Raw genomic sequence first — 14,908 nt, forward strand, 5'->3', positions numbered from 1 at the left:
AGCCTTCTATTACTCAAAAAACGATCACACACATTTCTCCAGACAACACTCAAGAGAGACCTTTGATGAGTTACAGACACTCCTGCCTGGGAGGCTGGTCTCCATCCATGCAGAGAAGCTGGCTTAACACAGGCCCACTGTTCTGACAGAGGAGGGACAAGGCACTCCTCTGAGACGTCTGCCAACTGGCACAGGTTACATTGAATGAACAATACGTACTGACATTTGTGTCCTCCACAATTCATGATAAATAAGCAACTGGTTATTTGTAATCAGCCACACTTGCTTCTCTGAGAAGGCTGCTACTGGACGTTGCACAGCTCATGTTCCTTCCCAGTACCAGAAAGGAAAAAAATCAAGTTATACTTCCAGCTACTTTTATACTTTCAAGCTCTCTTCTAGCAATTACATCATCTTCCCCAATGGCAAAGGCATTACTTACTTTTGAAAACTTCTATTCAACTCTCCTAACTTTTGGAGCCAAGTTTGGTTTTCACCTAGCTAATTAATGAATACAGCCTTCTTCCCATTAAAATTAAAGCTAGTCTATGTAAAATGGGTATTATATTCTACAGACATTTATGTTAAGATCAGCCCGATATTCTTATGTATAATAATTTCCTACAAATAATGTTGCGCAGATGTAAATGTTATCTCGTTCATGTTTCCAAGGATCCGTATGCTCACCTTGTTAAAAGCACAGGGTTTTCATAAGCCATGTCCTGAACAAAACCTCCAGGACACAGGCAGGAAGCTGGCATATGTTCTATCTTAGAAAGAATTAGGGGTAGGACCAGTCAAGTCTTTGGGGATCACATACTGTGGTCCCTAATCCAATCTGAAGGTCCTTACATTGGCTTTTTGGTATTTAGCCCTCAGAGAACTGAACCAATGAGCACTTCTTCACTGTCACCCTGGAGATAAAGGAAGTCAGACATCTTGTCACACCAAGAGGAAGAAGTGTGAGAAAACTGGGAAGCATCTATTTATTTTAATCAAATTATCTGTCAATGAGTGAGAAATATTTCCACTTACGATTTCTCACAGGGGTAAAAAGTTCAAATGCTTAAAACAAGGAGGGGGAATGGGAAAGAAGTCTATCATATAATTAAACAAAATAGCAAAATATTCTGAGAAAATGCATAGGTCTATCATTATATGTAGTAGCCTTCAATTAACATTTATCAAGGAAAGAGGTCTGACCCTTCAGAGGTCTGAACCCCTCATGGCATTTATGCCCTGCCACTGACACGGGCCAGCATTCCTGTCTGGAGAAACTCATACAAGGACAGGAATATGCAGGCTTTCCTATGAGGCAGTGAGGAAAAGAAGGAAAGCAGAACATCTGAGTAGCACTATATCTGTTGTTAGCACCATACATTTATTAAAGTCATGGGATTTATTCCGGGGTGCTCCAAATTGCTCAGCTATATCTCTTAAAGCAAATCCTTGCAACTTACTATCAATTTCTCTCTCTTTTTTTTTATTGTGATAAGGCCTCACTGTAGGCCATAAATATCTCTCATTCCATGAGAAGCCAGATTTATCCCAAGCACTTAACCATAAATCAGCAATCTAATTGCACCTACACCTGGCCAGCGGGGAGAATAACAGAAATTTGGAAACTTTAAAAGACTGTAAAATATGTGGCAAATCCTGACCCTTTTCTGTGTCTTGTCTTGCTTACACCCTGTGTGTTCCTAGCCTCTTCTGCACTCCCTCCTCTCCTGCCATAGCCATTTGCAGAGCCTGAGGTTATAATGTTCTTGTCCTTTTGTTGTCATGGGATCTCCACTGACCAAAGTCTACGACAGCTATTCATACCTGGACTCTTAGTTGACCATAGAGTCCTTTACGGGAAAGCTGAAAGTTTTCATGACTTTACTATGGTTAAATTTCAACCAAAAAAATTATACTTGAAATAAAGACTGAACCAACTGGGTAATGTTGTTTTCCACTAATGAAGCAACAGAACTAGCTTTTCCTAATAAAGTGATTTTACTGTCTAATAAGCCAATGATGAGATTCAGACAGGAAAGCCCCACGGTGTTTTCTACCCTGATGCTTGCAAGCATGGCCTCCACCTGTCTCAAGGGATAAGGCATCAGAAATGGAGAGAAATTGAACTTGGTCTAATAAAAAATGTATCTAAATTTTGCTAAATGCAGAATGCCTCTCTCCAATTAAAATGGTCTACCTTATTAATTGAAGAGTTAATTTCATTCTAAGTGACTTCCATTATTCAGTTATTTTTCGGAGTTACCTGAGAGTCTTTTTAAAAAAATTCTTAAAAATAAAAATAAATAAATGAGGGCATAGGATTATTTCAATTTTTTTTCCCGGAGTGAGCACTTGCTAGGGGAAAGGCTGTCCAGCAGGATACAGGTGGTGCTGTTGTGCCCTGGGCAGCTGGGCACCTTCAGAAGCTGCCAATGACATGAGACTATTTCTGTCTCAAGTCATTAAAATGGAGTAAAATTTGAGGTTCAGCTCTTCAGTCACACTTGCCACATTTGAAGTGCTCAGCAGCTCGGCTGGCTGGCAGCGAGGGTAGAGGACAGCAGGGCCATTTCACCACAGCGACACTGCTCTAGAGCACAGAACTGACTCTAGTGTGGCCCAGGGCAGAGAGCCACGTGCACAGGTGTTTCAAATCCACGGTGCACTTTTAGTTACAGACCCGAGTGAAAGCCTCACCAATCTCATGCAGCCATTTATTAAAATATTCTAAAAATACTGCTTAAGTGCAAAATGCACAAAAGGATAGAAACAGGACTTGTTACAGAATATAAATAATCTCAAAGGAAAAAAAGGACAAAAAGACTCACTTCACTGAAAGCGCCAAAAGGCATCAATTATTTCAGAAGGCACTTTGTTCCACACCACAGTTGGTATCCCTGGGGCCCTGGGGCCAACTCGAGGACTGAATTACAGATGGCCTGATACCCTGAGAGGTGTGGAGTAGTGCAACACATGCCCATGTGCAGCAGCCAGGCACCTATAATCACACTACCTCATCTTTGTATCTTCCTGCCACTTTGACAGCTTAACTCAGTCAAGGAACAATTACTCCGAGAGAGGGTTCATTGGCACTTAATGATGATTTTAGAATGAATTAACGTGGATCGTCAACCTAAACATATCAGCAAGTATCACAGACATGGACATGACCTGCTTCTTAAGATGAAGCTGAAACAGATTGATTTTTAATGTAGCCAGAAAACTATCCTATTCTACTTTTTTTTTTATTTTTATTTTTATTTATTTTTTGGGTCCGGTCGTGGGGCCTGAACTCTGGGCCTGGGCGCTGTCCCTCAGCTCTTCAGCTCAAGGCTAGCGCTCTACCACTTGAGCCACAGCGCCACTTCCGGCTTTTTTCTTTTTGCTTATGTGGTGCTGGGAATCGAACCCAGGGCCTCAGGCATGCAAGACAAGCGCTCTACGACTGAGCCACCTTCCCAGCCCCTTTATTTTTTTTTTTAAAGTGCCCTTCAAAGATGAAATCCTACCATGGAAAGATGTCAAGGTAACATTTCAATATGTAATCAGTGGCAGAAAAAAAAAAAAAAATCACACAAAGGAGTGGTAGTGGCGGACAACTATACGTCCAGCACTCAAGAGGCTCAGTTGAACTGGAGTTTGAGGCCTTAGGAATGCTCTGTCTCAAAAAAACAAAAACAAACACACAAATAAGAATAACAACAAAAAACCCACAGACATTTGGAATATCCTATCACTGAATAAGACAATTCAATGAATACCGTGTCTTAAATTTAAAATTAAATTTGACTAGATAATATAAAAACTTAGAAACAAGTAATAAATCTAACATACACAAAGTTCTAATATAAAAACTTAGAAACAAGTAATAAATCTAACATATACAAAGCTCTAATCTAAAAAAAAATCCAAGGTTTTAAGAAAATCTCAAACAAATAGTTAATAAGTTCAGTTGTATGAAGGTTTTACTTGGTTAACTAAAACTATTCTCTATTTATTTATTTTTGTTTGATAAAAATAATTACACATTTATGGAACAAAATCTTTTTGATTATACTATAAAACAATATCTTTTCCACTTTAGATTTCTACAATTAAACCTGAGTTGAAAAGGTCAGTGTTGAAAATCCAAGAATCATCAAACATTATTACAGTTGAATAAACATTGTAACTTCTCTAGATATGAAACTGAGAAAATTAAAAGTAGTTTACTAATAAGTATTCAGTAAAAACAAGAACTAACCCAGTAAACAATAAACCGCACAACACATGAAAGTCTCTGTAGTACAACACTTACAACTTCCTTGCCCCCACCCCCACAGGCCACTTCGCTCACCATCTTTAGGATGGCTCCATACAGCCGAAGGAGCACTGTCCGGGGTTCATCACCCACGCTGGCTATGGTGTCAGGTAAGGAACACTGGAACAGCATGTTACTGAGGCCACCTCTGTAAGAGATCAGAGGACAGTAAGCGGCGTCTATGAATAACTAAGTTAGTCTTTCTGGATAAACATAGACAAGAAGTCAAGGTTACCCAAGAATGTAGATATTCTCTCGAGACACATGAAAACCTGAATGAAGAACTCCAGAGCCTTCAGATTCATTCCACGAGTCACACTAAAACAGAAATTCCCAGTGTTTTCTATAGTATAGTTGCGGAGAGTTCAAAGTTTTAAAAAGCCTGTGTGAGCTGGGTGCTGGTGGCTCATGCCTGTAATCCTAGCTACTTAAGAGGCTGAGATCTGAGGATCTCAGTATAGTATAAAGCCAGGCCAGGCAGGAAAGTCCGTGAGACTTTTTTTTTTTTTTGGGGGGGGGGGGGTCAGTCATGGGGCTTGCACTCTGGGCTTGGGCGCTGTGCCTGCGCTCTTCAGCTCAAGGAGAGTGCTCTACCGCTTGAGCCACAGCACCACTTCCAGTTTTCTAGTGGTTTTATTGGAGATAAGAGTCTCACAGACTTTCCTGCCCAAGCTGGCTTAGAACCTTGATCCTCAGATCTCAGCCTCCTGAGTAGCTAGGATTACAGGTGTGAGCCACTGGTGCCCGGTGGCTTCTGTGAGACTCTTATTTCCAATTATCCACCAGAAAACCAGAAGTGGCATTGTGGCTCAAAGTGGTAGAGAGCTAGCCTTGAGCAAAGAGCTCAGGGACAGCACCCAGGCCAAATTCAAGCACCATGACTAATTTAAAAAAAAAAAAAAGCCTGTCTGTACATAGGGAATGCCAAGGACCAGGAGCAGCTCATTAGCTCTAGCAACAGGAACATTCCAGAAGCATCCCTTCAAGCTCATATTCTTGGAATCCATGGGCTCAATTTATTTTACCTAGTCACGAGGTTGAAATCCTTCAGGACTTTCAATTTGATATGTGTTTCTAAGATCTACTTCTTTTTTTTCTTCTTTTTTTTTGGGTCCAGTCATGGTACATGAACTCTGGGCCTGGGCGCTGTCCTTCAGCTCTTCAGCTCAAGGCTAGCGCTCTACCACTTGAGCCTCAGCACCACTTCTGGCTTTTTTCTTTTTGCTTATGTGGTACTGAGGAATCGAACCCAGGGCCTCAGGCATACAAGGCGAGCGCTCTACCACTAAGCTACCTTCCCAACCCCTCTAAGATCTACTTCTAAAGCCAGTGAGAGTCAAAACATTTTTTACTTTTTCTGTGTGTGTGCCAGTCCCAGGACTTGAACTCAGGGCTTGGGCACTGTCCTTGAGCTTGTGTGCTCAAGACAGCACTCTACTGCTGGACCCACAGCTCTACTTTCCGCTTTTTGGTGGTTAATTTCCTATCTGGGGAAGCTTCAAACCACAATCCTCAGATCTCAGCCCCCTAAGTAGCTAGGATTACAGGAGGCTGAGATCTGAGGATCATGGTTCAAAGCCAGCCCAGGCAGGAAAGTCCATGAGACTCTTATCCCCAATAAACCACTAGAAAACCAGAAGTGGTGCTGTGGCTCAAGCAACAGAGTGCTCACCTTGAGCTGAGGAGGGCAGGGACAGCGTCCAAGCCCAGAGTTCAAGCCCCATGACCGACAGACACAGACACAGACACACACACCACCACCACCACCACCACCACCACCACCACCACCACCACCACCACCACCACCCAAAACAGTCTGCTTGCTGGGGAATGTGACTTAGTGCTTCCCTAGCATGGCCTGGGTTCAATTCCTCAGTACCACATAAATGGAAAAAGCCAAAAGTGATGCTGTGGCTCAAGTGGTAAAGTGCTAGCCCTGAGCAAAAGAAGCTCAAGGACAGTGCCCAGGCCTTGAGTTCAAGCCCCAGGACTGGCAATAAATAAATAAAAATAAAAACAATTAAAAAAAAAAAAAACCAGCCTGCTACATAGCCCACACTGGCCTTGTATTCCAGTCTTCCTGACTGTTTCCAGAGTGCTAAGATTACAGACATCAACCAGGCTCATCTTGATTTTCATCTTTTCTACTAAAATCCTCGAGCTGGGTGCCAGCTCATACCTGTCATCGGAGGCTGACATCAGTAGGATCTCATGGTTCCAGGTAACCTGGACAAAAAAGTTCATGAGACTTTATCTCAACAGAAAAATCTGTCATGTCAGGTATCATGGGAAGCATAAATATAGAAGGATCTCAATCTAGGCTGGCCGAAGGAAAAATGAGGCCCTACTTCAAATCTAAGTAAGAGAGAAAAAAAAAAAAAATAAGCCAGAGCTAAAAGCATGGCCCCCAAGTCTAGCAAGTGAGAAACCCTGTGTTCAAATCCCAGTATTACCCACCCCTCACCCCCACCCCCACCCCCACACCTTGACTGCTTCTAAGTTTTTCATTAGCTTACTTTAAAATAATCCTAAGTGTCTAGGAATGGCAGCAAGTGTAAGGACCCATTTTCTCAGAAGGCAAGTGAGTTGTCACCCCAGTTTAAAAGGTCAGAAAGAAGAGAGAACCCAAGGTTCCTGTTCTTAAAGAAGCAGGGAGACAAGGAAGCAAAGCAGCCCTACACTCTGCTAACCTGAGGCAGCACCCCTCAATCCCCCCCCACCCCATCCACCCCTTCCCTCTACCCTCCCCTCCCCTCCGCCTCACCCTCCCCCACAGCCAACACAGGATCCTCTTCTCATCACCAAGCAATAGGACCAGCACTGCATCAGGGTTCAAAGACCTCATTTTTTTTTCCTGGCACGTACTGGCAAAGGGTTACTCACATAAACACCAGCACAAACAGATGAACTACTGTTCTAAACTGTGTGACTTGATTCAGAGTTTGTCCCCATATTTAAACAGAGGGAAGGAAAGCTAGCTCAGCCAGGAACAAGCTTACAACAGGGAAATGCCACATTCACTACATTACATACAGTCTCTTTTATTAAAGGCTTTGGTGATTGCTGTCATTAGTGCTGAGTGACAGTGAAAATGAATGAAGCAAGGCTACTGGCAAAAAATAACTTCCATAGGAAAAAGCCACTGGATCAATGGAGCCCAATAATATGACTTAGAAACAAGAAAGGTTGGTGAGTAGGCTCTGGCAGTGAAATTCCAACTGTATGCCAGATGAACATACAGTCTGTCAAAGAAAGAAAGAAAACCTCAGCCAGGTACAAACCTCCTATGATGTCGTACAACAGTGTCACAGTAAATATAAACTGTTACAGTAAATATAAGTAAATATAGGAGACATAAATATACTCAAAGTAGCAAAGTAAAAAAAAAAAAAAAAAAAATCAAGCCCGGCACCGATGGTTCAGGCCTGTAATCCTAGCTACTCAGGAGGCTGAGATCTGAGGATCACGGTTCAAAGGCAGTTCGGGCAGGAAAATCTGTGAAACTCTTTATCTCCAATAAACCAACAGAAAACCAGAAGTGGTGCTATGGCTCAAGTGGTAGAGTGCTAGCCTTGAGCTGAAGAGCTGAGGAACAGCACCCAGGCCCAGAATTCAAACCCCATGACCAACCAAAAAAAAAAAAAAAATCAACTAGGCGCTAGTGGCTCATGCCTGTAATTCTAGCTACTCAGGAGGCTGAGATTTGAGGATCACAGTTCAAAGCCAGCTCTGACAGTTACGCATGAGACTCTAATCTCCAAGTAACCATCAGAAAACCAGAAATGCTCAAAGCAGTAGAGTGCTAACCTTGCACATAAAAGCTCAGGCCCCAAGTTCAATACCCATGACTGACAAAAAAATAAATGAATTTTTAAAAATCAAATAAAAGTGAGAATGATGCACATTTCACATTTGACACACTGAGCCACCACGACAGTGAAACTAACTGAAAAGGACAGGGAGTGCTACTGGCAGGAATTCTACCACTGCCTCCAGATTCTGTGGGCAGGCACCATAACTTCTGACCCAGTGGAATAACAAGTATACAGAGAGCTCCTTTTTTTTTGGGGGGGGGGGGGTACTGATAACATTTTGATACAAAAAGCTGTCAGAGCTTATCCTAAGCTATTCCAGAAAGTAAAATATAGGAAGACTGCGGTCCAGGTCCAGGTCCAGGTCCAGGTCCAGGTCCAGGCCCAGGCCCAGGATGGAATCCAGACTATCTCAAAAACAACCAGTGCACAGCAAACAACTCAAGAAACAAAAGTGGGAAGGATCATGGTTTGAAAGCCAGCCCAGAGGACAAAGTACTGAGAACTCATCTCATCAACTACACCAGATACAATGGCACACGCTATACTCCGAGATCCATGGGAGATGCACATAAGATTGTTGTCTGAGGCCATTCTTAGGGAAAAGCAAGTCCTTCTTCAAAACATTACCAAAGCAAAAAGCTGGGGGCCTGGCTCAGGGTATACAGCATCTGCTTAGGAAGCACAAGAACCTGAGTTCTAGCTCTAGTACTACCAATAGGAAAAAAAAAATGGAGTAACTGTTTCCCGACAATATGCTTTATGTTTCTCATGCTAGTGACTGCTTGTAGCCCTGGCTGCATAGGACCCTGGGGCAGAAGGACTGCTTTAGCCTGTATGTTGAAGACCAGCAACAGTTTCAATCACAGCTCCATTAAAAGAAAAATTATTAAATAAATAACTAGCGTACAAAAGGGCTGGAGGCCTGGTGCAGCAGTAGGGTGCCAACACAGCAAGCAGAAGGCCCTGAACCCAAGTACTGCAAAGGAGAGAGACAGAGAGGGGAAGGGAGAGGGGGAGGGGGGAAGAGAGAGAAGGAGGGAGAGAGGGAGAAGGAGGGGAGGTGGAGACAAGGAAGCTTTTGCTGCCAGGCCTCACTGCCCTAGGCACAATGGGACCAAAGTTTCAGTCTCCTACATCTGACTCCCAGACATACCAAAAGTAGCAGCTCAGGCTTTCCCCAACAGCCTCACTCCTCCCCTCTCTTCATCCCCTTAAAACCCCCACAGTCTATGTGAGACTCTCCAGTCAGGATGCTGACAGACCCTCTCAGGCTGTCTCTAATAAAGGAAGAGAGAGGGGAGAATGGGGAGGAAGGGATGGAGGAGGGGAAGGGAGGAAGGAGGGAGGAAGGGAGGAATGGGAGAGGGGAGGGAAGGAAGGAGGGAAGGAAGAAGCCGCATCGAGAAACTCAAATTTGAACTGACTCCAAAAGCACACTTGGGGAATGACTCAGGTGAATTCAATACTCAGTTCCACCAAAAAAGAAAAAAGGGACAGAAGAGGAGGAGAGAGAGGAAGCCCACTGAAAAATGTTTCTAATTATTTCAACCATCTTGCTTTTTCTTATTTTATATTTACTTGTAAAAGAATGTAGGGGCTGGGAAGGTGGCTCAGTGGTAAGAGTGCTTGCCTTGCATGCACGGGGGCCTAGGTTCAATTCCTCAGCACCACATAAGCAGAAAAAGCCGGGAAGTGGTGCTGTGGCTCAAGTGGTAGAGCACTGGCCTTGAGCTGAAGAGCTGAGGGACAGCGCCCAGGTCCAGAGTTCAAGCCCCACGACTGACCAAAAAAAAAAAAAAAAGAATGTAGAAAACTTTCTATGACTCCAGCTGTAGTCTGCATCTTTTCTAGTCACATAGGAGGTGACATGCAGGGTTCTTTCCAGGATTTTCTGCATAGCCCTTCCCCATCACTCTCCCCACACCACTTTTCAGGCCCAGTTCAGGTACATCAATGGAAGGCAGCTGCACAAGCCTCCAGCCCAGCCACCCGCTCCCACGGCTCCCAGCCACACGCTCCCACACCACCGTGGCCACGGAATTTGGTCTTCAGTGTGGTGGGTCTGAAAAGTCCCCATAGGCTATCCTCCATGTACACAAAAAAGTCAAACCTAAGTCAGCTATGTCATCAAAACCAGCGTGGGCCAAAAAGCAAAGCTTAGCCACAGAACTGGCTACGTGAACACAGAAGCCCGCATAGTATCGGAACAGTTTCTGGACTTAAAGCACAAGGAAAACTCAAAAATGAACTCATTTTCAAGACATGGGAGAGGTAGGGGAACAGTGGGGGCCGGGGTGACAGTGAAGGCCAGGGAAAGAGCAGAGGCCGGGGGAACATACAGGTGGCAACCAGGACCAGCAGCCTAGGCGGAAGCTGGGAGCGCTGAGCACAGAGCTGAGGCAGCTCCAGGCACAGGCCTGGAGGTACAGCCCGTGACGGTGGCTGTGGCCATCTTACTCTGGGCCTCTCAGGTGCTTTACCATGAGACAATGGCGGAGCAAGCGTTCGTCACTGGGAGGACAGGGAGGAGAGTGAGGCTCAGGCCCGGGCCCGGGCCCTCCCTGGCCTTGGCATTGCTGACTTGAGCGTTCTTTGCTCTCTGCACTCGGGAAGCTAGACTGCCACTGCCACATCACGACAAGAAAATGTGTCCAGTCATACAGGAGCAAGTGCTGGGACTGAGGCAAAGCAGTCCTCTGACTGTTGTTTTGGTGCTGGTCCTAGAGCTTGAACTCAGGACCTGGGCACCATCCCTGAGATTTTTGCTCAAGGCTAGCACTCTACCACTTGAGCCAAAACTCCACTTCTACCTTTCTGGGTGGTTAATTGGAGATGGAGGATAGTCTTGTCCTGGACAAATCTCAGTCCCACCTCCTGAGTAGCAAGGGTTGTAAGCATGAGCCACCGGCTCCCAGATGCCACTCCTCTGATTTTTAATAACTCTCTGTACTTTTTATTTTCCCCTTCTTCAAACAAAACAAGTCTAATCTCTAGTTTGACTTCCACCTCAAACATTCCCTCCCTCAACTCGAGACCGTATTTTCTGTCTGACTCATTTACTTCAACCAACCATTCACCCAGGCTCAAAGCTTCCCTCTTCTCCAAAGCCTGGTCCTCATATTCCCACTCTTCCCTCCTTCCACATGCGCAAATGGGGATTCCCCAGGCTGCTCCATTACAGGTCAGTCTCCCCAAGTCCGCCCCAGAACTGGCTCCTGAAATACTACCCTGAAGCAAGCATCGTCCTTAGTGCTGGCTCAGCAGTTCTTCCTTCACTTCCTACTAGCACGGCCCTTCTACTCCCACAGTTCTCAGACCTCCCAGGGCCCCCAAGAATGTGCTCTTTTTCACACGGAGCACCCTCTAGTCCTTACATTTTAATTTTTTTTTTCATCTGCCCTAGGGCTACTGTAATGCTCAACAAAGGAGTACTTAGCATAAAGTATAAATCTATTATGGCAGATTTCACAATCTCAAAGTGGAAAGAAAGCTAAAGATAAAGACGGTCCTGGGACAACTAGCGAATGGTGTAATCCTGGAGGGAGGCCAGGCTGGCGGACAGCCACACGAGTGGAAACCAGGGAATAGGAAATCTGTGGAGAATGGACAAGCCAAAGGAGGCTGAAAGCAATGATACAGAGGAAAGCCAACACCTGACTGCACGGTCTTATCATCAGTAGTCCTGAATGCCATGCAGGTGGGGATGTAGCTCAGTCACAAGGGCACATGCTTACCGTGCTTAGCAGGAATGAGATTCCAAGTTTAATCTCTACAACCACCCATCCTTGGCAAAAAAAAAAAAAAAAAAAAAAATTTTTAATTAAAAACTAGCTGGTTGTTGGTGGCTCACACGTGTAATCTTAACTACTCAAGAGCTGAGATCTGGGGCTGGGAAGGTGGCTCAGTGGTAGAGTACTTGCCTTGCATGCATGAGGCCCTGGGTTCGATTCCTCAGCACAACATAAGCAGAAAAAGTTATGTGGCACTGTGGCTCAAGTGGTAGAGCACTCGCCTTGAGCTGAAGAGCTGAGGGACAGTGCCCAGGCCTAGAGTTCAAGCCCCATGACTCAAAAAAAGGAAGAGCTGAGATCTACCAGACCAGGCAGAAAATCCCTGTGAGGCTTTTATCTCTAATTCACCAGCAAAAAGTCTGAAGTAGAGCTATGGCTCAACAGACAGAAAGCCAACCTTAAGAGGAAAAAGCCAAACAAGAATACAAGACTTTGAGTTCAAGCACGAGTACACACATACAAATCAAAATTTTAAAACTCTTGGTTTGGGCTGGGAAGGTGGCTCAGTGGTAGAGTGCTTGCCTTGCATGCATGAGGCCTGGGTTCGATTCCTCAGCACCACAGAAGCAGAAAAAAGCCAGAAGTGGTTCTGTGGCTCAAGTGTTAGAGTGCTAAGCCTTGAGCTGAAGAGTTGAGGGTAGTAACTGACAAAAAAAAAAAAAACAACAGAACAAACTCCTGGTTTCCATTCTGTTGCATATGAAGCTGAGAAGGAGCCACTCATCCAAACTAGCAAACAGCTGAAGCACAAATGACAAACCGCTGGGGGGGGGTGGGGGGGGCTTCACTGTGGACAAGTCCAGTCTGGGGTCCCAAACTGCAGGCTGGCCCCAAGCCAAGTTGGTACTCCTCTTGGCTGAGAAAGAGGCCATGCCTTATCTAGGGTAGGGGTGGGGAGAAGCTGTGGCCAGGTAAAGGGAGGCATGACCAGATGAGGGCAGGTGTGGGCAGGTGGGAGAAGGGGGAAGGCTTGAATTCAGAGGGAAGGGAATGCTGTCCTCTGAGGCAATGAGGACTCCTGGGGATGGAGGCGAGTGCCGCATGAGGGGCTGCGGCGCACAGGACACCTGGGGCGGGGGATTCCCCACTCAAGTGGACGATAAAAACCCACAGCAGTCCTGAAATCCTAGCTGCTCCATAGGCCTCCAGGTGTGCCAGCTGTCTAGCCAACGCAGGTTCTGAGTGGAGACAGTCTCAGAAGGAATCTGTTCTCCTTCCTGGGGCAGACCTTACACTCAGTCCAGAGGCTAACTATGAAGACCAATCTGCAAGACTCTGATCTCTAATTAACCAGCAAGAAGGTGGAAGTGGAGACATGGCTAAGTGGTACAGCACTAGCTTTGAGAAGGAAAAAAAAAAGCCAAGCAAAAGCATGAGACACTAAGTTCAAGCTCCTGTACTAACACACACACACACACACACACACACACACACACACACACACACACACAAAAGAGACAAAGAAAAAGCACAAAACAACAAAGCTAAGAAGCACTGATAAGGGAAACAAGAGGCTTTTTTTGTTTGTTTTTTGTTGGTCATGGGACTTAAACTCTGGGCCTGGGCACTGTCCCTCAGCTCTTCAGCTCAAGACTAGCGCTCTACCACTTGGGCCACATGTCACTTTCGGTTTTCTGGTGATTCATTGGAGCTAAGAGTCTTACAGACTTTCCTGCCCAGGCTGGTTCTGAACCTTGGTCCTTAGATCTCAGCCTCCTGAGTAGCTAGGATTACAGGCATGAGCCATCAGCACCCAGCTGTTTTTGTTTTTTATGTTCTGTGTGAAGTTTTTTCGTTTTTCTACAGGTTTTTTTTTTTTTAATCCTGTTGTCACTGTTTTTTCATTTTGGTCTTGTATATGTTGATCTGGGGAAGGGAAGGAGAATAACAAAATGGAGAGACAAAGGACAAAGGGTGAACCAATGCAACAGTCATACTCACAAGAAGCAAAGCTGGAAATGCACTTTAAGACTTGGGAGGAGGGGAATCAGAGGGAGGGGAAGTGGGAGAAAACAAGGGAGGGGGTTACAATGTTCAACAAGAAATGTATTCATTACCTTACTGACATCACCCTTAAAATAAAAGCACTGATGAAGTTCAGGTTAGAGACACTAGCTCATGAAATCTACCACACCAACACCATCATACTATAAAAACAAAAGAAAAATTACAATGAAAGCAAGAGTGGAAAATTTTTCCAGAGTCAGGGCCATTTCAGAAGCAGGGTACTTGCAAGAGTCCAGTTGCTATCTGGATATAAATTCTGGTCACTGCTGCCCTTCGAACCCCAAGGCAGCTATCCCCAATGTAAAGAGCTAATTATACTGTGTTCAGAGGCCTGAGATGCACACCAAGAGGTTACAAGACTTACTGAATGGTTAATCTCAATTCTGTTGTACATTCTCATCTTAATCAAATATCATGGGCCCTTTCCTGCTTTCCCTGCCTTCCTCAGAACAACTGATTCATGGCTGGGAATGTGACTCAATGGTGGAGTGCTTGCCTAGCACGCATGAAGCCCTGGGTTCAATTCCCAGTACCACATACACAGAAAAAGCCAGAAGTGGCCCTGTGGCTCAAGTGGTAGAGTGCTAGTCTTGAGCAAAAACAAAGAAGCTCAAGGACAGTGCCCAGGCTCTGAGTTCAAGCCCCAAGGCTGGCAAAAAACAAACATACATACATTAATTCATAGCTGTCTAAACCCATGTCTCCCAAGTTTAATTTCTCAAGATTTTAGTTTCTGAAACTGGGTCTCCCTATGTAGCCCAAGCCGTAATCCTACCACCTCAGCCTCCCACTCAGGATAGCAAGCAGGTGTCACTACATCTCAGAATGTTAAATAGAAAATTCCTTTCTCTTTTTTCAGTGGTTCTAGGGCTTGAACTCAGGGTCTGGGCACTGTCCTGAGCTCTTCTACTCAAGGCTAGTGCTTTACCACTTTGAGCCACAGCTCCATTTCTGTTTTTGTATAGTTGGAGATAAGAGTCTCAAGGGGACTTTTC

General features: G+C 44.9%; 1 protein-coding gene across 4 annotated transcripts in view; it reads right to left on the reverse strand.

Moving 5' to 3' along the window:
- Chka (choline kinase alpha) overlaps positions 1–14,908 on the reverse strand; it is a 46,149-nt gene that overhangs the window by 23,794 nt on the left and 7,447 nt on the right. For all 4 annotated transcript variants that reach the window (XR_006146988.1, XM_042675851.1, XM_042675850.1 and 1 more), the window contains exon 2: positions 4,337–4,448. Coding sequence is in view for 3 of the 4 variants with exons in the window: in XM_042675851.1 (XP_042531785.1) it covers positions 4,337–4,448 (112 nt within the window). In the remaining variant the exon portion in view is untranslated. The remainder of the gene's footprint in view (positions 1–4,336; positions 4,449–14,908) is intronic.

The sequence above is a fragment of the Dipodomys spectabilis genome, unplaced genomic scaffold, assembly GCF_019054845.1.
Source record: "Dipodomys spectabilis isolate Male_0828 unplaced genomic scaffold, ASM1905484v1 ptg000030l, whole genome shotgun sequence".
Lineage (NCBI taxonomy): Eukaryota > Metazoa > Chordata > Mammalia > Rodentia > Heteromyidae > Dipodomys > Dipodomys spectabilis.